We start from the raw sequence: 25,196 nt of genomic DNA on the forward strand, positions 1-25,196 counted from the left end.
TTTCACGGTCACACACAGTAATTCGCACTGTAGAGCCCTGATATGGCCTACTTATATTATACTTTTATGGTTTATTGGAGCTCAACAGCCCCTGCACCCATTCAGAGTTAAATCAGAAACAGCAGGTTGACCTTTCTTTAGCTAAAATCGGTCTGTACTTACCAAAATTCAAAATAATGTCGAATTTATAATACCCAGTGGACAAAGTGCATATTTTATAAACTAAACCGACCAACCCGAACCCCAAACCTAATCATAAGTGGACTACAAAAGAAATGTTAAAGGGGAAAATGTAAATCATCACTCTCATCACTGATTACGCAGAGAGTTCCTTTTCAATGCGGGATCAGAACCCAGGTCTCCCACGCTGCTGACGCAATGCGCTTCCAGTCGCACCACAAGGGAAGGTAAATACAATGGAGCCAATACAAAAATGTCTGATGGGAGTTGCCACTTGTTAGTGAGTCGGCATAAAGTGGCCGATCCTAGGGTACTGGAACTCTCAGAAACAACATGCTGACTTCTTGTATGATTATGTTGCCCCTTTACTTACACTATAGAAAAGAGCAACAGAGACGTTCTACAAAATAACTCCTTTTATCTTCCACTGAAGAAAGTCATACAAGTTTGGAATGACTTGAGGGTGTGTAAATACTGGACACAATTCTCGTTTGTGGGTGAACTATTCCTTTAACACAACATGGCATCTGTTTGCAGGTTAACCAAGACAGAATTACTGTATGACTGTTTACCTACAGTAATTAACTAAATACATTTCCAGCAGTGAGAAACACAAAAGCAGTTTGGCTTTGGACATCAGAAGAACATACTTCTGTTGCTATACTGCTGGTCCCAGCATGAGACTGGGTGAGCCAGAAATTATCCCCCTCTTTGTTTTATCACTTTCCTCTGCTCTCCTCCAATGCCGTCTTTCCTTTCAACTCCCTCTCTGTCTAATAAAGCCATCAGCCTTCATTCTTTTCCATTTTACAGCCATTTTTAAGTCCCCTCCACCTGCTGTTCCCTCCATCCCTGATTATTTATTCAGCCATTCATTCGCCAACTTTTCCAGCTCTGTTTTTTTTTTTTTCTTTTTTCTTATTCATTGCTGCCTGCGCCTCACTGGCTTCTTTGTGGCCAACACTGAAAAAGTCTATAACTGCTTTATAGAGGACTGTATTAAGTCAAACACAACCACCTAACCACACACACAGACATTTTGTTGGAGAAGAAGCCCTTCTCAAAGTCAACATGAAACGGTATTAGCAACCCATTTTAATTCTGCAATGTAGCATATTTTCAAGTGAAACAAAAAACCTGGTTTTATCTATCAGGAAATTATGAAGTATATATATTGTGAAGTATAGATCCTGCATACATCAGAGGAGACCTGAATGTGAGTTTGCAGTTGCTTGAACCTATGTCTGTACAGAAACAGGTGTGATTTCTCAGTACGCCTATTTCACTCATATCTGTCAGGTAGTAACGACATTTTGTGTGGAGTTTTCCGAAAACAGCACCTTACTATTGGCATTTTTTTTGGAAGAGCTACACAACCTACTGATGAATCATGCACAATAAGAAAAGGAATGTAAATAGGGTAGATTTTAATTTAATGTTTTCTTACAGTACAGTATCCACATAAACCCTTGTGGCATGAAAATATTTACAGTATTGATATTTACATGGGTGCTGGCTGACTTAGTGACACTGATAACACAACATGCCAATCATGTACTTATAAATGAAGCATGTGTGTGTTGGAGAGTAGCAGTGAATGGCAGGAATGATGGGATGGAGAGAGGCAGACATAAGAGGTTTTCTTTCTGAGTAGCTTGTGTCTCTCCGCTGCCAGGCTTTCAGGTATTGATTTACACTGGAATATCTTATGAGCTTCTGTTAATATAAGAGGCAGGGGAATAGGGTGAAAAAAAAAATTAGACAGAGAGCACTCTCTCTTTCTCTTTCAAACACAAACCATGTGCAACATGAATACACAAATTCCTTCTGCGAATGCACTGACTGAAATTACTGCTTTTTCCACAGGAGACTGATGGGAACTGACAAATACAGATGTGTAAGACTTCCGTAAGCCTACACTTGTCTCCTGTGCTACATATCAAACCTTCAGGGGAATCTGTAAAGACACACATGGCTCTGCACCTGAGTGTGCTTTAAAAAATATTGCGATATACGATTATATGAATGATTTTTTTTTTTTTGCTTTATTGATTTTGCTTTAAAATTTTTATTCATTTATTGAACCATGAAAAACATAAAATACATTTCTACATTCAAATTGCACTTTCAACTAAATGAAAAAAGCAATAAAGTAACGAAGTGATTAAAAAAATCGCATTTAACCACCTTCCAAAATCCAAACATTTACCGTCTCAAATGGCCCCGTTGTAATGGCCATTACAAAAGTATCAGTCGATGACAACAAGTGGAAAATTACTAATAGCCTACAGATTAAGAACTAAAGACAACCATAAATGTAAAGATAATAATAATCATAATAAATAAGCCTAATAAATTCCCTTGTGTTCCCAAAATAATGCTACCAAATGTGTGTTCTTATCGAATTTGTGTTTGTATTGCGTTTTGGTAATACAGTTAATGCTGCCTAAAGAAAAGAAAATAGAACTCAATTTTAGGTTCAAGGTGAACGTGTCTTGTATTACTTTATGATTTAATCACTTTTGTCTTTGTTGCTTTAATACAAAGATATCTATTACTGAACCTGCAGAGTTGCGTTCACAATGTATGCTAACCGCATGGAAATAAAGTGAACTAAACTCACAGCTAAAGCTGAAACGATTAGTCGACATTATCGACAACAAAAAATTGTTGACAAAAAGTTTAGTTGTTGAATAGTCATTTGATCTCATTTAACATAACACGAGATCATATGAAATTCTAATGATGACACGTAAGAGGAGCACTGCAGCTCGCACCTGACTGAAGAGAGGAAGAAAACACAGCTAACGGTCCAGATGCACTCCAAACTTTCACAGCTTCAGGTGATGTAGATCGCAAAGTATGAGGGAATTATACTACAAAAATACAAAATAAGTAAATACAGAAGAAGTGTCATCCTGAGGTAAAATAAAGCAAAGCTGGATCTGGCATTCCGCTTGAGCAAAACTTGTCTGTCAGAGCGTCTAAAAATGAAACAGCCTGGTGTTATATGTTTAATGCATCCTTTGTTAAAGTTCAAATAATAAGGAAGCAGGTTGTGTAAATAAGCACAAACTCCGAAACTGCCATTTTTCTGTGCGATCAGAGTCGTGTGAAAAACAGAGCGAGAGAGATTCAAACTTCTACTGGCTGATAAACCCTCTTGCACAGAGACACTCGTCCCTCACGCCCGCTCATTGCAGCTAGATTATAACATGATGGCTCGCGACGTAGTGAATCATAATATATGTGTCACAGTGTGTATCTTATCATGAAGACAATCTGCGATATGCAGCTCTGTTAAGAAGAGAGTGTTTGTTTTTTGTTTTTTTTTATTAAAGATGGATCGAAGTGAACAAAAAGGTAAGAGATTGTAGTCTTAGTCCAACATACAATGCAAAAACAAATTGGTTATTGATTTGTCTTTTTTGGTTTGTTTTCCAATATAAATATCTAAAACTCCTTACGTACATTTACTTTAGGAGCTATACTGCACAAGAAAAATTTTTAGAGAATGAATATAAATTTTAACATATATTTAATATTTTAAAATATCAAACAATCCTTAAAACAATATACATTTACCTGAGAAGCAACTTATAAGATATTTAGACTTGCTTTCAAAGAATATATATTGAATACAAGTATATTTTGTCTTTACTGCACTGGCAGAAATATGAACAAGTGAATAAATACACTTATATACAAAGTACACTTATATTCAAGATACATTCTCTGAAGTCTAAATAACTTATATGTTTCTATCATATCTTATATGATTTGTAGATCATTTTAAATGGAAAACAAGACAAAACACTTGATAACAATAGGAATTTTTGCAGTGAATTTTTTTAATGAATTAAATGTAAAAAAAAAAAAAAAGTATTTTTTTTCCTTGTAATTCAGTGAATGTCACTTAGAGGTATTTTTAAAAGATACCACATTATTGTAGTATTCACGTTTAATACAACCTTTTAAGTCGAGGCACAAGATGAATAGTCGGTTAAGAGCTAATGATTAATCGTTGCAATAATCGACAAATAGTCAAATAATCGTTGTAATAATTGTTAGATTAGACAATTATCAAAATAATAGTTAGTTGCAGCCCTACTCACAGCTCCTCCTGAGAAAATCAGAGATAATTTTCAGCATCCACATAGACAACATTATTCTTGCAAACAAAAGACTAACTCTTTACATGTGCCTGTTCCAAAAGACAGGCTTGCGTTGCACGCCTCCGAACAAACAGTGAATTAGACACGAACAATGCCGTTTTTTTCTTTTGTCTATTCTTAAACATATTATAAAGCATGTTTCTTCAAGTGCATGTCTTTGTGTCTAACAGCATTTCATGTCATGTGTCACTCTGAGACGTCTTACAGGTCGCCCGCCTGTTGCGGGTAGATGAGCAAAATTACCTGCGCATGAAATACATTTGGGCGAGGAGCTTGCGAAATGGATTCAGCCTTGTCGCATTTTGCAGGTGGTGGATGCTAGTTTCACACCCTGGGCTACTGTTTAATATTATTTACCAACTTCCCAGATCCATGGTTTCCCAATATTGTCGATCATTATCTGTCAATGAGTGTCGCAATCAGCATCAGGATCTTTGTAAGACATCGTCGATATCTGATATCCCTATTAGGCACTACATAAATTGATGTCCAGGGGCACTTAAGAGTCTTAATCCAGCCTAGGCTGTTTGCTCCTGGCACTACCCACCTTTCAGTATCTCGCAGCCCAAACATGCTGGGAGGAACAATAGATGTTAAAGCTAGACCAATATATTTGCTAGGCTGATTAATCAACCAATATATCTGACCATTTTGAGATTATCGCCATTAGCAAATATCCATATCCACTTGGCCTCTAACAGAACTTTGTCAAAAAATAGTGAACTTTGAGTAAATACTGGGTGAAGTGTGTAATTTCTACACCAAATTTGCGGCAAGTTTGCAGCTAGTTTAGATTTTTTGAAAGGGTTAACAAACAGGTGACTTACTTGACTTAGCTGTCTCTGCATATTGGGATAAGAGAAAGTATTGTAATACTGAAAAAAAATTGCACATATAATAATATAAATGGTTTGTTCAATGTTAAAATAATTTCCCTTACCCCAGCTTAAAGGTGCATTGAGTAATTTTCCCTTTTAAGCCTTTTTTATGTTTTATGCCAAAAGGATTTAATATTAATTTTAAAAGTTGTGTATAAAATCATGAGCAATAACATGAGATAAAGATTCCAGTCAAATCAGTAACCTTATAAAAGCTGTTTTATATAACATGGAAAGAGCCCCTTCATGGGGGCCACCATGTTAGGATCGCACGATCAGTCGAATACTATTTGCTCTAACTGCCTTGTTATTGGACACTTTCACTCATGGATTTAAATAATCATGGCTGACTGTTAATAGCGAATTTCTAAAATTGCATCAGTGGGCTAAATCAGTTGCGTTTAAATGATGCTGCATCCATGCCCCTAGGGGTCAGTGTCCAAGACACCATATATATATATATAAAATAAATTACTGAGTGCACCTTTAATATGCAAAGACAATTATAAGTAACCTATCCATAGGTTGATTTCCCCCAAAAGTATAAACACTGCCTCTGTGGTGCTTAGAAATAGTGATCTGTTTGTTTGGAGTGGCCCATCCAGCCAGGCACAGCAAGATTTGCTTAACAAATGGCATGAGTTTGGTGTGGGACTATCTGTTTGTTCGACCAATGGAAGACAGAAGGTGTATTCTAGAGGTCTGCAACTGACCCAGGCCCGATGGGACTCGAGAAACTGTCGGGTTTCGGGCCGGGTTGGTCAGTTTTGCAAGTATGACTTCGGGTTAGGGTTTGGGTTTGTAATTAATGAAAAAATAAACAGGCCTATCTAACTTGTTTCACGCACATGCTCTCACAGATACTTGTGAAAGGATGAGTAAGGGGCCGTTCACACAGAACGTGTTTTTGCGTACGTCTGCTCAGTTTTTCCATTGTTTTCCTGTGTAAACACATGCAGGATACACGTCTTTGACTGTTGCATTGTGTGATGCTGTTTCTTCAGCATCTTGTGCAGGACAGTCACATTTTCTTGACAGCATATCAAGTTTAAAGGAACTTTAAGTTTCAAAAACGCATGTGAAGACACCTGTGTTCTGTTTCATTCATTGCGCTGTGTCTAGCTTGTTTTTAGCGCACGTGTCACAAAGATTCAATCTTCTAAACAAGTTCAGGCTGCAAAGAGGACTGACTTTGTGACTGTTACATTGTTTCACATTATTCCAAATTGTTCTGCACCAAGCAAAGTTTCAGCGCTTGATTAACGGTAAGCCAACGGTGTGTGCTAAGGGGCTGCTGTGCCTTTTTAAATCTGTGTATGTTTACTGTTACAATACTGTTATGTACTGTATGTTCCCTACGATGCTTAGCCTACACAAAATACTGCCTTTGGCAACAATACTGGCTAGAAAAGAAATTATAGAGTAAATGATTTTGGGTTCAGGCTTAAAATCTTACGGTACCATTCAGACCGGGTAGGGTCAGGCCACACGGTCTCTGAATTGGTCAGGTTTGGTTTCATTTTAACCCTAAAAAGGATTTTTAAAAAGGTTCAACATTTAAGAGGCTGGGGAGAGGAGCAATGAATAAGTTGGTCGAATTTTTGTGAAAATATTGAAAAGGGGGTCCCTGAAAATACTGAAGACATGCGACTTTGAATATAAAGTCTGACATCAACTCACAATCTTTATCTAAAAGTAAAAAGGCAGCATTTTTTGAGAAGGCGGCTGACCTCGAGGCAAATGTTCCTATCTGTTCAATGATATTTTCATGATTTCTAAAAGCTATACAATTTAAAATAAAAGCAATATTTTACCAAAAAAAAAACAAAACAAAAACATGAAAATGTATTATGTGGGCCCCAATGTGTTGAGAAATAGCAATAAATTAATTTTAAGAGGTACCTTTATATGCTTTCCCTTTTAAGGGTTAAGGCCCATATAGACCTCTAGTGTATTCAGAAATCAGTTTGAAAACAACAATTATTTTTGCATTTCTTTTTGGTGATGCTAGTGATGCAGAAATTACACACTTCAGCTTTAAAATTGAATACTGGCATTATATTGGCCATTGGCCACCCTGCTCTCCAGATATTGGCATCAGCTGACCACTAGTAGAGGGAGTGAAAGAGAGGGAGGAGCTGGCGACAGCACAACATTTTTTTATTAATTAACAAGCGCAAAGGAATAATATATGCTGTTGAAAGCGCCAGAGGGGTGTGTGGGTGTGAGTGTGTGTTCTAATGAGTACAACATACAAAGGAGAAAGAATCAAATATAAAGAACAATTAGTCTATCTGAATAAAGATGAAAAGAGAGGGATGGCAAACAGATGAGTTTAACAACTGCCTTTAATCTGCAGCAGGCTACAAAATGCTTCCTGATTAACCCCTTCACTCACATCAGCATCTTTATCCTCCCATCCACAATTTCTCCATCCTCTATTTCTTTCTACAACACTCCCCCTTCCCTCTCTCCATCCTTTTCCATTATAATACTAAACACTTTCTCTTTTAATAGCTGTATTCACACACACACACACGCACACACACACACACACACACACACACACACAGATAAATCCTGCAGAGGCTGTCAGACTGTGTCACGCACACACCAGCTGTCTGTCTGAATGCAGGAAGACCCCTGCAGGAGATCCCTACACCTACACACCTGCAGAAGCCACTGGTCAACTTTTACTCTGCTGCCGCATCCTGCTGCAACTTCACACACAAATAGCCTGCATACATGCACATAAATTCACCAAAACCATCATAATGACAGCTCATCTCTGATGTTCTCGGTGCATATGTTTTGAATGTATATATGCATGGTATGCTTGCATTCAACATCCACATGCATTAAACATACGTGCATTTTGATTAATAACTGCTATAATCATTATTGATATTTTTAAATACATTTGCTGTAATTATAATTATTACTGACTTTATTATTTACTATAATAGAAGGGTATGCAGCTATATAGATACACACCCAAATTAAAGATCACACACACATCCTCTTGCCTCTGGATCACTCTCTCCAGCAATCGCACAAAATGACATCATTGATAAATGACATCATTGCCAGATAGATGCATGTAACGAAAGACGCCTCTCTATCGGCTCGTTACTCACAGCGTTTGATGAAATTATAGTGTGACATTTTCTTCGCGGATCACGCAGCTACAGGTTCCTGCACTCCGGTAAGGTGCTGTAGTAACCGGTGGGATACATAATTCATAGCCCAGCCGCTGGTATTCGGTTTATTTTCCAGTGCATTATTAAAGGGCGATCGGGTTGCAGAGACGCTTCTGGTTGTAGTTAGGAGGAGTGGTGAATGAGCGGCAAGGTGACGTTACCGGCGCTCGCAGCAGCAGCAGCGGCTCTCTCTCCTCTCCCTCTCCTATCGGCTTCTAAACCAGCAGTCGAGTCACCTACACCAACGACTGGCTCTACGACCATGACCGCCACACGTGCTATTTTAGCGCCGCTGATTGACGCGTCTGTTACCCCGCCCATCGTAGCACACACCCCTCACACGCGCATACGCTGTCGTTCAGAGAGAGAGGCGGGTAGTGAGAAATGATAGAGACAGTGATGAGAGAGAGAGAGAGAGAGAGAGAGAGGGGAGCAGAGCGGAGATGGATACAAATTTGGGTTTAGACTGAAGGAGAGAAAGAGAGAGAGAGAGAGAGAGAGAGAGAGAGAGAGGGAGGGGAGCAGAGCGGAGATGGATACAAATTTGGGTTTAGACTGAAGGAGAGAGAGAGAGAGAGGCTGAGGTAAGTTGCTGCAGTGCGGCTGTCTGACACCGCTTCACTGCAAATGCGGGAGGCAGTGAATTCCTGTCGAAGATGATGTGAAAACGTGAACACAGACAACATTTTAAATAAACTAATATGTAAGGAATAGTTAATGTTGGTTTTAAATGGTTTTAAATTCATTTACCTCAGTTTTCAAAATAAAATGTGCAGACACGCCACACAGAACCACATGTACAGTAGTTCGTACTTTAATGTAATCTTGTACATAAGGTACATTGAGGTAAGCTTGTTTGGCTTGCTGTCCGTATACTGGAGGGCTCGGAGCTCGAGACTCGACTTGAGTCCTGAACCATTTTTGAATGCACGTGATCTCTGATCCCTCAGACGTCACTATTTTAAAAACCATCATTTGTCTGTAATGGAAATCATGACATGGGCTCGGGAATACTAAGGTAAGCCTTTGTTAGTCAAAACCTTTTGCCACTGCATCCACAGATGCAAGTTAAAGGGATACAGTAATTCACCCGAAAATTTAAATTATTTCATCATTTACTCACACTCATGCCATCCCAGATGTGTATGACTTTCTTTCATCTGCTGAACACAAGTGAAGATTTTTAGAAGAATATTTCAGCTCTGTAGGTCCATACAATGCAAGTGAATGGGTGCCAAAATTTTTAAGCTCCAAAATCCACATAAGGGCAACATAAAAGTACTTCAGACGACTCTGGTGTTTAAATCCATGTCTTCAGAAGCATAATGATAGGTGTGGGTGAGAAAAATATCAATATTTAAATTCTCCCTGCTCAGTCAATCTCCACTTTCACTTTGACATTCACTTTCTCCTTCTTCTGTTTTTGGTGATTTACATTCTTCGTGCATATCGGCCCGTACTAGGCGGGAAGGAGAATTTGTGATAGAAAATGACTTAAATATTGATCTGTTTCTCACCCACACCTATCACATTGTGTTTGAACACAGATTAAACCACTGGAGTCATTGGGATTACTTTTATCTTGCCTTTATGTGGATTTTGTAGCTTCATAATTTTGGCACCCATTCACTTGCATTGAGATTACCTGCAGAGCTGAAATATTCCACTTAAAGTCTTAATTTGCATTCTGCAGAAGAAAGAAAGTCATACACATCTGGGTTGCCAGGAGGGTGAGTAAATCCCTTAAGGCTTTACAGTGCAAAGCAGAAGCTATACATTAACACTGTCCAGAAACTCAGCCAAATTCTCTGGACTGGGTCTCATCTGAGATGGAAAGTAGAAAAATGGAATCATGTTTTGTGGTCCGACGAGTCCACATTTCAAAGAGTTGTTTGAAAAACAGCCATTGTGTTTTCAGGACCAAAGAGGAAAATGACTATTCAAGCTCTTATCAGCATCGGCATCCAAAAGCCAGTGTCTGAAATGGTATGGGGGTGTGTAAGTGCCTATGGCATGTGTAACTTGCACATCTGTGAGGGCACCATTAATGCAGAGAGATATGTACATATTTTGGAGCAACATACTGTATATTACCATCCAAATGCTGTCTTTTCCAGGGACGTCCCTGTATTTTAAAGCAGGACAACGCCAAAACACATACTGCCTGGATTACAAGTGTATGGCTGGTTAGCAGAGAGTACGTGTGCTAGTTGGCCTGCCTGCATTCTTACCAGCCTCCAATTGAGAAAATGTGGAGCACTATGAAGCACACAATACAGCAATAAAGTGTGAGAGATAGCAGACAATTTATGAGTTTCTTTCAGAAGAAAGGTCAGTCGTACATGTCAACGCAGCTGTTTATGTAAATATTTGTTAGATATTCATGTAAACAAAATTAAAATTAATCTAATTTCAGAGATCTTGAGGTGACTTTGCCAACAAGAAAACCCGTAAATTTATGCATGTATAATTTATTTTATACATGGATTTAATTTAATGTGCATCGAGCACAGAACCACTTTGAGACCGCTATAACAGCTTATCATTGTCCTCGTGTAAGTTCCGAGTATGTGTAACACTATACAGATCAGAGCAGCGAACATACAATACTTGTAAATATATGCGGTTCTGTATTTCAGAGCGTGCTCAAAAGTGAATGGTCAGTGGAGAACTTGTGAGGAGAGCGTGATTGGTCAGTTAAGATGAAAATGGATTATTAAAGAGCTTGCCAGTATTGAAAATGAACAACAATTTGCAACTACGCATGGCTTATAATTTCTGCTTGCTAGCTCACAAATACTGTAGATGGTTATGCTTAATTAAACATGAGAGGCAGAAACCGTGATCATGGTTAAAATAAGATTAATTGTGCAGCCCTAAAGTGTATATTTAAATATATATATATATATATATATGTAAATACATTCACAAGGTAAAACTTAAAATAATGTGTTGTTGTAATGCTTTCAATATAGCACAGGTTAAATAGAATTTACAAATCACTTCTTTTTTTTAATTTTGTTTTATTTTTTTAGCATTTTTCCATATACTGTCACAACTTTTTCATAATTAGGGTTGTAGAATGCACCCATTGTAATTAACAATTTGTACACACTAAAAGTGTGCGACGCAATGAGTGCATTTACATTTTACATTTATGATTTTGAAACACTTAGCCTATGCTTAATAAGCCAACAACGTGTGTGGTCATGTAAATGCCATAAATGGCTTTCCTGTATAGGGGTAAGTTCATAAATAGTTTAAGCAAAAAACTATGGGCACTGGTACATTTTTGCCCATTACACTGATTTCACACTGCATCTAAACACTATTACCAGAGCTCTGACTTACCAGCTTATCCAATGTGTGCAAGTGCTGTGTGCATGGCTTTAACATAAAAAGCAGAGAGTACCTAATGATTTCAAGTCCCATGTGTAGCCGGTGGGCTGCAAATAGCCACACTGGACACAAAAATATATTTTGGGGGTTTTATCTGAAGACTGTTTAAAAAAAAAAGGAAAAAACAGTGGTCGTTGGGTCGTATTTTTAAAAACAAAACAAAAAATGGAATATGGAAATATGAAATAGGTAATGAAATAAGGTTAAATGAAATACAGTAATGAAATATGGTGCAACGAAATATGGTAGAGGCCAGTTCCTTGCATGTGCAGCAAAATGTAGTCAAATTCCACACATGCAATCCATATGCATCCCAAAGAACTCTCAAACGATGAACAAAACCAGGAGCTCTCCTGCACTACGTATGCTCTCAAGTTCTAACCAGCACACATGTGTGTAAAGGCTAATTTATACTTACTGGGTGAACAGGCTTCGCTTAGTTCGCCTACAAATGATGACAAAATGCAGTGATGATTGGTTAAAACTATTCGTGGGTGTGGTTTGGACATGACGCTTTTTATTTACAATAAAGCTGAGGAGTTGTTACAGTACGTAGGTTACTGTTGTTAAAATGGATAACTTTGAAGCCCGTCTCTCATTGATTGTGTGGAAGTATACTTTTTTACATGATTTGCAACACAAACTCTACAAAGACAGCACGGCCACGACAAATGAGGGGTGAGAGATTTGAGTTTTTAAAAGTGAAAGGGGCCGTGACAATTTTAATATAGCAAAGAAGCAGCACAGCGCTAAAAGTGGTGGTCCACGAAGAGAAAAACCTGCATTATTGGCCTAACTTGTGGCTGGAACAGTACGTTAAACACCGTGACATCACCCTAAACTAACTCATTTTAAAACGATGACACGCATGGTATAAACGCCGGCCTCGTTCGCCTAAGGTGCTTTTGTTCGTCCAGGAGAAAAAAGTTCTGCTTTTTCCAAAGTATAAACCAGGCTTAACCCAGCGGCCATCACAAACTCTGGTGTCGCAAAGCTCCAGTCTTAAAGGGGCCACGTCCAATTTATGTCTAGAGTCAAATTACATGAAATTTCTTCATTTGGCTATACACGTAAACGTGGTTTTTTTGAATAAGCTGATTTTTGTACATTTTGAGCATATTGGTGTGCATTTGAACACACTCATTGTCCATCTCACACATATGTACATAGACCAACAATTAAAAACTAGTCTATATGAAACACAAGAACGCATCCTGTGTGTATGCCTCCCTAGAATCTGCAAAACATATTGTGGGGAGCATTACAGTTTAATCGGGTCTCATTGCTTGCTCTCATTGTAGATGGGGTATGAGTCCTGACAGCTTAACTGCTTGGAAATAGCATTTAACTGGCCACAAATAAGCTTTGACAAGTTCCTGCTCCGGGTTAACGCCTTCAAGTATGTGTGAGGCCACTGTGAATTACATACAGTACATGTGAGGTCTGCAAGCAAGATTTAATGTGACATATGTGTATATGAATGTAAATCACATCAGATGGATTACAATGCATTACCACTGCCATTTTGATAAGTGAATCTGGTTCATTGTGTTTTAGTGTATCTGGTATGACTGTATATGAATGTGTGCATTTGTTTCCTTCTGCCAAACACCTCCACACAAACCCACACATTGACTACACTTTACAGAGAAAAAAGCCAACAGTGAGAGCCTGAGTAATGGAGAAAGAGACCAAAATATCCAAAGTATCCAGGTCACAGATTTAACCCTCCTCTTCCTGCATCTGCTAGGAGCACTGGGACTCATTTGCAGTAAAATTCATATGGTGTAGATCAGTGGTTCTCAAATTTTTTGGTTCAATGTCAATGCTCGCTGAGCTACCCAGGCCCCCTAGATAGAGTTATTTTTTTAATAAAAACTGATAATTGCAAGGATTCAAACATGTGAATGGAAATAAGCCTCAGCAGTCTCTATAAAAGTATTTTAAAAATCTGTGATTGGCCCATCCTGGCCAGTGCTAAAAAAAAAAAAAAAGTAACAAGTATCACATGACAGCACCGTCATTGTGCTGTTTCGGCCACAGTCAGGACCTCTGTACAATAATTTAAACTTGATTAATTATACTGACAGACTTTAATTACCATTGAAATAAAAACTGACGTTTCTGCAATAATTTACTCACTTTCGTCATTCAAAACCAGTATGACGAAATACAAGATTGAGGGACGAGAGGATTGTGATTGTGGCTGAACAAGCTCGAAAAGTACACATCAAAGCACTTAAAGTTGTCCATAACACTCGTGCCTTAGATCTCAATTCTTCTGAAGCCAAATTATAGTGTTGTGAGAGAAACAGACCGAAATGTAAGAGTTAATTCATCTCTTCACCCATTTGAAACTGGCGCGCATGCCAGAACGGCCTGTTTACATAGCGACAGCACTGCGAGGGCACCTGACACCATGAACACTTTGGGCTGTCAAGAGCTGTGCATGCAGGATGCGCTGCGGTGCCAGGCGAAAGTTTAAACAAGGCAGGAGAAAAGGCAGAGGAAAATAATTTGCACACATTGTTTCTTGTTCATTGTCAGTATTTTTGTTGAATGTGTGAAAGTGACCGAGATTTGAGAACAGGCCTGTCTTCCGCGCCCACTTTACAATACCTCTGCGCCCCCCCATGGGGCATGCCCCACACTTTGAGAACCACTGGCATAGATGGATATTCTAACAATGTTCTAAACTAGAGGAGTCTTAAATGATTCAAACCATCATAAAACCCAAATCCCCATCCACAATCCATTAATCCATAAGAATTTATTCCACATTTACAGAGATAATTAACTCATTCTCACAGACCGAACACAATATGTTCGGAAATAACTTGTTGGAGTGTTGATTGTTAGCATGGAAGATATTCTGTCAGCATGTCCACATCACTAAATAAAAAAACAGATAAATAATTCTTATGATAAGAAGAGGTATTTGAAAGGATGCGTCTTGCTTGCTGCTATCAGTTGCAACAGATGCACTCACCCAGCACCCCTCAGCAGAAGGAATGGAAAAGAAGGGGTATAGGAGGAAAGACGGATGGAAGGGTGAATGATAGATTGAGATATGAGGACAAAGAGATGGGGAATGAGTGGCATAAGGAATGGGCAGGAGGAATAATTTATGCAGCTTTTGATTTTCATATATTCAGAGGGTGACAAGAGACACTGTTGAAAGAGATGTCATGACAGAAACAAGAAAGGCGTGAGAGACTGAAACAATAAAATAAGGAGTGGTAAAGAAATACATTAAAATGTAATCATGTTGGGAAAATAGGAACTTAATTTTTAATTCAGCGTGGCCTTTCACAACACGAAGGCCCTGTTCCAAAACATAGTGAGCTGCCTTGCTGTCTACAGCCTACAAAGGCAGCTGCCTTCTAGGGGAACATCCTAACTGAAATGGAACCATTGCTCCATGTGTCATATAAATAGCGCTGCTCACATGAAGTACAATGAAGTCTCAACTCACAAATGGTTTCAACAGATAAGACTATAACATAATATTCCAATAAGCAAATACACAGCACATACAAATATTAACTATATTAGATTGAAAAAAATGTATGAATAATTTCTCAGTATTAAATTAATCAAAGGAACAGTTCACACAAAAATTTAAATTGTCTTCATTTACTAATCCTCATGTTGTTCCAAACCCTTATGACTTTCTTATGCTTTCCTTTGCATGAGGGCATGAGAGAAGCTTGTTCACAATTGCAAGAGTAGAAACGTTGCAAGTTCTCATGTGAATAATGCAAGTCGCTCACGTGAACACATGAACGAGAACAAGCTTCTCTTTCGCAAAGAAGACCCATGACAGATTTTCCACTAGAAAATAACAGGTGGAAAAAAGTCACTGTTAATTTTTTTTATTTTATTTTTGTACGGCTTCAGAAGACTTGGAAAATGATGCACAAATCACAAGGGCTACTTTTATGACACTTTGTATCCTTTTTTAAACTGTAAAGTGAGTTACTATCAGCTGCCATTAGGGACATCCTGTTACGCAGAAGAACGCAAGTAATATGGATTTGGAACTACAGTACATGTGTGTGAGTGCATGATGACAATTTTATTTTTTGTTGCCTTAAATGCTGCCTACATAGGCAGCACACTAGTCAGCACACAGTCCCTGAGCAAAAAAATAGAGGGTTCCCAGATAAACAGGAATGGAAGGCACTGGAAGGGTGCATAGAGGAGGGGTGGAAGAGTTTATTGGAGACATTTTCCCTTTTGGATGTGATCTTTCAGAAGGTCACATTTCATGGATGCGTAATGGAGATTATACATCACTCAAGGGGACAAAAGACCCTTCACCCCATCCCAGGATTTACCCTGCAGTAAGGCAATGTTGAATGTGGAAAGATGGAAATGGTGAGTGGCACACCCACAAATATATACTCACATATTATACATTATTATTATTATTATTATATTAATTATGTTTTAAAAGTCTTGTTGCTGTTTTGTATTGTTGTGTACTGGAAGCACCTGTCATCAAGACAAATTCCTTGTATGTGTAAGCATACTTGGCAATAAAGCTCATTCTGATTCTGATATGCACACACATCTGTACAATCTTATTTTTTTCTCACACATATACGATTTACTTCACAGAGGAGAAAAGGAAGATGAGCAAGACTAACATGTCTCTACCAGTCAGTGTACTTTGAGTCCACTTTGGTCAAAGTTCACAGAGGAGTCCTCTATGTGCCTGTGAGTCAGGCCACAGAGAAATGAGATGTGATGTTTCCTTCTATCTGTGCGCTATGAGAAATGTCATCATACCTTCAAGCTGGAAATGAGAGAAAGCCAAGCCGAGGGAGGAAGACTGGTCTCCTCTGTCAGACCAATAAAGGATCGGAGAGAAGTGTGTCATTCGAGGTAAATGTCAAATCAGGGAGAAAGAGAGAATGAAAGAAAGCATGTGAGGGAGAGAAGTGAGAGAGAGAAATAACCATATTTCCGGATGATGAGATGAGGTATGAGTCTCGGAGTATGTGTTAAGCTGTCAGAACTGGGATGAAAAATACACTTATCAACAGCTGTCAGTCTCACAGACCTTGCGCTGCCTCTGGGCAAAGGGGCCACTTCAGCAATAACCCAAACTGATAATGAAAATTAATTAAATGCCATTGCAACATTATTGGCTCTGAGAGCATGTGGAATCTGAGGGTTACAAATCAATTTGCATTTATTTTCAAAACTGTGCAAGAGGGCAAAATCTGAAGCTGAAGCTAATTTTAGTTTTAGCTGCATAAGGATTCTTCAAAAATTCTCCCTTTGTGTTCCCTGGGGTGGAAAATATAACAGCATACAGGTTTGGAACAACATTAGGGTGTTCCTCTAAGTGTGCACACTCGCATACAATCTAGGATCAGGCTGAGAAGGCCATTTGCTTTAGGGCTGCAACTAACGATTATTTTGATAATCAGTTAAAATTCATTATTTCTTTGGATAATATATATATATATATTGTATTTTATTAAAATATGATTAAAAAAAACTGAAATGTGAAAGAGCATAAGAATTTGGTTTGATTTACAGTACTGAATTCACAATTCTATAATCTCACAAATTTTAAACAAAGCCTGAATCATGAAAAGTTAAGTTAGCTGTTTTTATAATTACTATTATTACTTTCAGGACATATGCCAAACAGTTACTTTCCTTACTTGTAAAACTTGACAAAAAGTATTGTTTATTAAAGAGTAAAATTGGAGTGTGACAAAAAAGAAAAAAGAAAAAAACATCAGCCCAGCAGAGGGCAATAGTGACACCAGAATTTAAATATTAATCATTCTGATCAGCTGGAAAAAAAATAAAATACATAATGATGTTAGATAAATTGGCCTATCACTTCGAGGAGGAGACATAGTGCATGATGGTCATTGTAGTTCTAGAGAGTATGAGCCATGCTTATCAGTGATGGACAGAGCACAATAAGTCTTCTTTTAGCCCACCTTGACATTTATGTTTTAAAAACTGCAAAATATTGCTGGTAAAGGAATGTAAAACTGAAAAATCAAAAATACTGGAATCCAGTTGTATTCATCATTTGCAGCGGTGGATCTGTTGTGCGCTGGAGCTTGCATGTGCAGCCGTCAAAAACATTGCCTTTGTCATGAAAATCAAACTGAAAGTTAAGAAATGTGTCCTCATAATTGAAAGTGGTAAGTGAAACTTTTTAAACCCTTTTTAAACTTTTCGTGATTGATTCATGAATGCTGCATTTAAAATTGTGTAAACACACATTTTCGTGGTATAATATAGCACAGGCATAAGCCAGGAGAAGTCTTCCCGTGGCCACGGTATGATTATAGTTACATACAACATGGAATGATCGCAGACTTTTTGTGCATCCAAATTGCTTTGTTTTATAGCTGCCATAACCACTGCTCTAGGATCAATTTGCATCCAAACTGCTCCACTTTAAAGCATTTAACATTCAACATTCGGTTGAGTGAAACGCAAATGATTCATGTGTAAATACACACTGCATTAAAAAATCAGTAAACACATTTAAGCAGAAGGATTATAAGACTAGCCTTCCACTGGCCACGGCGTGATATACAGGGTGAAATGAGTTATGCAGCCAAACTGCATGTGTTACAGCTCCCTGTAACTGGGAGAATGGGATGAGAAAAGCTGACTCTGGATCAGTGGCTCTGAGCAACATTCTACATCGTTTGTGTATGCAGAGAAAATGTCTTAATTTCTAAAAAGAATCTACATTTTTTTTTAATAATAAGCAAGTAGTTTGATTCGTGAAACAAACCGTTTTTATGACATTTTGGTAGCATTAAAAACGATTCCATTCAAGTTGTATCAATATGCGTGTTTGAAGTTGTATGCGATCAACCAGTGGGGTCTGTACGCACTGTGGATTAACTCAAAACAAGCATGCACTGAGACTTTCTAAATATCTGTTTGTTTAGTATGTTGTTTTGACAAGAGTGTTGTACAGTAGCTAGCATGACCTGTAATGCATTGCATACAAGAGACAAGGCTTATTTGTATGGAATGCATAGCAGCATAGCAGCATAGCAGAAGAGAAAGTAGCTGTGAGAAAAAAATAACGCAACACTTTACATAAAAAGTAACTTTTTAATTATTTTAGTTACTTTTTTAAAGAGTAACGCAATATTCTAACGAGTTAAAAAGTTTTTTTAAAAGTAACGTTACCCAACACTGTATAAAATTAATCAGAAATAACAGAATTAGTCATCTTTTAGTACCATAAATAGAATTATATCATTACTCATATGTTAGTGAACTGCTCAATACTTTAATTGGACTTAACATGGATTTTTGTTAGCAAATGTGGACATACACGGTTTTCTTATCATGGGTTTCAATGGTGCATGTTCAGTTACAGACTCGTGTCTAACTGTTCGTGTTCCCAGAGGTAGGTCATCAATTGCTAGAGAATTTATTTTTGGATATAATCTGGGCTTTCACTTGCTATTTTATATCGAAATCAGTTTTATGACAAGGGTTTCTAGTCCGGTTGTTGTGTGGACAGTTCGGTTTCGAGATGTGTTTTCCAGGTCCAAAGCATAAATTGCCTGTCAGAATTAGCTTCCACTCACAGTTTCGTGAAGATGGAAATCTGGCAACCGTATATGGCTGGTATAGTCTACTTTTTAAATCCACTTGATATTGTGCGTGCATGAATGGCTTTGGTTGTCAGGGAAACCTCTTCACTACACTTCAGTCAGACAGCTGAGGTAAAGTAGTTGATGCTCTTCAAAACATAAGGGCAGGACATACACAGTTTTGATGGACACTTCTCAAGGCCAATGGAGATACTTGTTAAACAGATAGAATGATTAAACATCTATTCATTGGTCATTTCGATGCACAATTCAAACAGTAGGAAGAGGTCATTTGGCGCATTCTATCTATGGTAAAAAGTCAAAAGTGGAGATACATGTTTTTCATCAGACAGTAACGATATGTATTGTGGTAGGGTGAGCAAGAGAGAGACACAGTGGGTGTGGCGTCAAGCCTCGAAGAGGCATTTATTGGAAATTATAATAAATGTAAAATGTCCAAAAAGGGTAATAAAGGGTCCAAGGGGGAATAGTGTTCATAATAAAGGGGGAATCTGGCATCCTTGTGGTGAAACAGGGCTCCATGAAAGGGCAGGGTAGTGTTCATAGGATGGCCCAGGCACGAGCTGGGTCAGTTGGCCGCTCACGCTCCCCTCCAAAGTCCCCGGTGCGAGGGGCGGCGGCGTCACTGGCGGCCTGTCTTCCCAGGCCCGTGGCAAGCATGAGGAGAAGGTGGCCCGGCATCTAGCCCGTCGGCAGCAACGTGAGATGTTCACCCCCGGCGACTCATTAACTTGTCCAGGGGTCCGAGGAATGGGTCCGGCAGCACACCATCTCGTCCAGCTCCAAACCCTCCCAGCTCTGATCCTGGGTGTGCAAGGCTGCCAGTGTGTGCACACATGGAGATTTGAAGCCAGCTCCCCGAGAAGAGGTGCGCTCTGTGTTTTAAAGCCAGCAGTGATGAAGCATTACCCATCAGGTGTAAAGGCTTATTAATTATGCACCTCTTCTCGCTCTCCCGCCCAACTCCCGTCGTGAGCCTGGCTGAACAGCGGCCCTAAGAGGCGGGGTGACGATAACGAGCCAGAGGGGCGGATCATTCCGCCACTATATATATATATATATATATATATATATATATATATATATATATATATATATATATATATATATATATATATATATATACACACACACACACACACAGTGACCACTTTATTACACCTGTACACCTGTTTATTAATGCGATTATCTAATCAGCCAATCATGTGGCAGCATTGCAATGCATAACATCAAGCAGATATGGGTCAGGAGTTTCAGTTAAAGTTCACAAACCATCAAAATGGGGAAAAAATGTGATCTCAGTGATTTAGATTATGTTGATTTTTGGTGCCGGATGGACTGGATTGAGTATTTCTGTAACTGTTGGCCTCCTGGGATTTTCATGCACAACAGTCTATAGAGTTTGCTCAGAATGGTGCCAAACACTAAAAACACACAGTGAGCAGCAGTTCTGCAGACGGAAACGCCTTGTTGTTTAGAGAGGTCAATGGAGAATGGCCAGACTGGTTCGAGCTGACAGAAAGGCTACGGTAACTCAGATAACCCCTTTGAACAATTGTAGTGTGCAGAATAGCATCTCAGAATGCACAACAAGTTGAACCTTGAGGCGGATGCGCCACAACAGTAGAAGAACACATCGGGTTCCACTTCTGTCAATCAAGAACAGAAAACTGAGGCTGCAGTGGGCCAACCATCCGTGTTCCTCAGCAGAAATTGAGATTTACCAGACCAGGCTGTGCCCACTGCAGCCTCAGCTTTCTGTTGACCCTGACTTGAATTTGCATGATTTTATGCATTGCACTGCTGCCACACGATTGGCTGATAAGATAATCTCATGAATAAGTAGGTGTACAGATGATCCAATAAAGTGGTCACTGAGTGTATATATACACTACCGGTCAAAAGTTTTGAAACACTCATTCTTTATTTTTATTATTATTTTATTTAATTTTTTCACATTTTAGAATAATAGTAAAGTCATCAAAACTATGGAATAACATAAATGGAACTATGGGAATTATGTTGTGACTAAACAAAATCCAAAATAAATCAAAACTGTGTTATATTTTAGCATCTTCAAAGTAGTCACCCTTTGCCTAGAATTTGCAGACATGTACTCTTGACATTTTCTCAACCAACTTCTTGAGGTATCACCCTGAGATGCTTTTTAAACAGTACTGAAGGAGTTCCCATCTATATGCTGGGCACTTATTGGCTGCTTTTCTTTAATCAATTTAAAAAAAACTTTTATTACATTTTAGATTTATAATGAAATAATGTATATGGTGGCACAATTATATTTTTGTCTACAAAACTAATTTCAAACATTTAAGCATACGCCTTCAGATCAAAAGATTTTTAAGATCATGAGAAACATTTTGGTCAAGTGTTTCAAAACTTTTGACCGGTAGTGTGTGTGTGTGTGTGTGTGTGTGTGTGTGTGTGTGTATATATATATATATATATATATATATATATATATATATATATATATATATATATATATACATATATATATATACATATACATATATATATATACATATACATATATATATATATATATATATATATATATATATATATATATATATATATATATATATATATATTCAGATGGCAGTTAATGATAATTCCTTTTTTTTTTTTTTTCTATAGCAGGAAGTAATTGTCTATAACAAAAACTTAAACATGAATTTACATATAATTTCTTTATAAATTCAAAATAATTATATATATTAAAAAAATCTTATTCATCAACAAGATAATTTATCAAATAAATATGATTCTTAATAAATACATCCCAAAATAGACATCTTCCTCTGCAGATTTCCATAGCATTTTACACATCATTCACAAAGTTCTACATATGCCCTGCCCCTTACATGTTAGTTAATTAGATCATTCTTTCAGCAATAAGTGTGGAGTACTCTCAGCTATATATAAAATAAAACCAGCAGAGATCTGTTCTTTCAGAGATTGTGTCTGACTGAGCCTATAAATAAGTAATCATATGATTATTAATAGTCTAGCGCAAAAGATCTGCCTGCAAGAGCAAATTCAGTTGCAACATTACCCCAGGCTTGCAGGCCTTTTGTTTCCAGTCAGAGTATTAGGCTCCAAGCTTAGACAATGAAAATTTAGCTTTTTTGTCTCTGTATTTCAACAGCAGGGTATGTTCAAAGAGTGCAGTGTCAGAGGCCCAAATGCATCTCATGAATTATGGGAATAAGAAATATGCTCAATTCTGCATAATGATAACAATGCATGCATTTTGCTGATGCATTACACAAACATAACATCTTTGTAAACCATTGGTCTGGGATTTTATTGTAGCATGAACACATAAGAGCTCAGGCTGAAAAGCCTATCAAATGTTTCTCTAAATATGCACAATAAAGCATAGGCAAGTAGTATTTTATAGTGCCTTGTAAATATGTGTATCTTACCTCATCATCACCTGCTTTTATATCCACACACCACTACCATCAAAACAGTTGATGAGACCCTGAGGAAGCTCAAACGCTAATGAATCAGTTCAGTCATATTGAATCAACACTTTCAATTACAGCAGCATTCTTGGCTCGGGGAGGGTAAGCGCCTGAGGAAGGCCAGGGTTTAAAGAATGAATTAAACGTGATGCAGTCTCAATAATTATTCAGCCCCAGTGTTGTATTTACACTGCTAAATATTTCTCTCTTTTTTCCAAATTTGAGAGCTGAATCCTATTAGCATAATTTAAGGGTTAATTTTCCTAACCAGTAGACTGGCAAATGGAACGGTGTACAGTTTAATAAACAGGTTGTCCATCAAGCGCAAACCTTAGATATACTTAATTCACACATGAAGATGATTAAAAAAATATTTTATGAAATCTAAAAAGAGGTTTTACTGGAGATTTAAGATCAACAGGTCACACAAACAGTACAGTTGACTCTTAATCTAGTGGTCCATTAATCGGCAGATTAATACGCTTATCTCTGTCTTTCCTTGCTCTAACTCCTTTAGCACTTTATCTGTTGTCTTACTTGCTCCATCACTGAATGTCTCTTTCATCTTTAAAGGAATAGTTCACCCAAAAATAAACAGTCTGTCCTCATTTTTTGGTCATCATTTTGGTCTGTTCGTCACGCAAAGCTATTGCATGGCTTCAGGAGACTTGGAATATTGCACATGTGTTGCATGGACCACTTTGAATAATAATTGTTTGATAATTTTAAGCTGCTGTTTTGTCCTTTTTGGATTTTGACAGCTATTGGTCACTGTCTACTTTAGTATGTATGGAAAAGAACAGCTTGAACAATCAGCAAAATATCTTCTTTTGTGTTCCATGAAAGAGGAGATTCATACAGGTTTGTAACAACATTGAATTATGACCGAATTTTCATTTTTGGGTTAACAATTACTTTAATTTGGCTTGCTCTCACTGTCCATTTGTTTATCTCCATTGTGATGTTGCCTTTTCTACTTTTAGTTTAGTGTCCACACATACTGTAGGCATCATTAACACCTGTATTAACATCTATGTGATATCCAATTACAAGTGGAGAGAACAAAATAGAGGTGTAAACAGAGTCCAAAATATTTTATAATCTGTCCTAATGCATTTTTGTATTCACAAATCAATCATCCATCGCACGAAAATAAGATTTCTGAACATCACAAATGATCAGACATCTGAGATGCATGTTACTATTTGGTGTAAATAGCGATTGATCTCCTCTGCCTGTTGTGATCGGATCACCCGGTTTGGATGTTAATACAAAAGTGTAAACAGGGACATAAGCTCTCCAGCATCAGTTTCAGGCTGGGATAAAAAGATTAGTCAGCCTGATCTCTTGACATTTACATGAACGTGGCTGCATTTTTGCAAAAAAAAAAAAAAGAAAAAGAAAAAAATTCATTACACGTTTCCTTGCAGTTTTCCAGTAAAATGTCCAGCAAGGGGCACTAAAAGCAAGTTTAATGGTGTCTTATTTAAACAGGGTTAGATGGAGGTTTTAATGAGTGAAACCGTACCTTCCTAACCTTAAACTTTAAAGGTGCACTCAGTAACTTTTTGATCATGACATGTTCAGACTGCAGTCGCTTTTGCTAGCATGTCCACATGACGGCCAAAGTATACTTCGCGCATGCATGTTGCAGATCGCTCTGCGCACAGTATGCGTGATGTGCCAGCCAGATTTTCTCAACTTGTGGACGTGGTCATCATCTGTGCGTATTGTCGGCGCATGCGCCAGCCATTGACTCCACTAAAAGAGTATCACAAAGAAGTTGTAGTGGGCATGTGTTCGTATTCAGTCACAGTCAGAAGAGTATACTCACAAAGGCAACGCGGTCGACTAGACGCGAGCCGATCCGGAACATGCAAAAACTAAGTATACCTGGGCCTTTAGTTGTCGTAGTGACTATGCAAACTTACATATGATCACCATGCGTGAGTGTTTACCTATGGATGTTTTTCATGAGGGTAGTATCCAAACATTAACACAATCTTTAGAGAAAACGGCTTAAAAAACGGGAGAGGTGGCATATGCAATGTTTATTTCTGCTAGGGTTTACAGCTATCCTGTTTTTGCCACACATCCTGTATTTTATCCCATGTGGGATGCCTTGTCCTGTATGTTAGCGGGTAGCAAAACATCCCGTATTGAAGGCTTTGTGTCCTGTATTGAATCATAAAAGGGTCTAACAGCGAGACTCTTCAAGAGGACCCCTGTCCTGTATTGAAGCGCTCAC

General features: G+C 38.1%; 1 protein-coding gene across 1 annotated transcript in view; it reads right to left on the minus strand.

The window, feature by feature from the left end:
* LOC127448609 (unconventional myosin-XVI-like) overlaps window positions 1-8,560 on the minus strand; it is a 311,203-nt gene extending 302,643 nt beyond the window's left edge. The window contains exon 1 of the mRNA XM_051711276.1: window positions 8,371-8,560. Coding sequence (XP_051567236.1) covers window positions 8,371-8,398 — 28 coding nt within the window. The 5' untranslated portion in view covers window positions 8,399-8,560. The remainder of the gene's footprint in view (window positions 1-8,370) is intronic.
* Between the last annotated feature and the right edge of the window lie 16,636 nt (window positions 8,561-25,196).

This window comes from Myxocyprinus asiaticus, chromosome 11 (assembly GCF_019703515.2).
Source record: "Myxocyprinus asiaticus isolate MX2 ecotype Aquarium Trade chromosome 11, UBuf_Myxa_2, whole genome shotgun sequence".
In the NCBI taxonomy this organism is placed as follows: Eukaryota; Metazoa; Chordata; class Actinopteri; order Cypriniformes; family Catostomidae; genus Myxocyprinus; species Myxocyprinus asiaticus.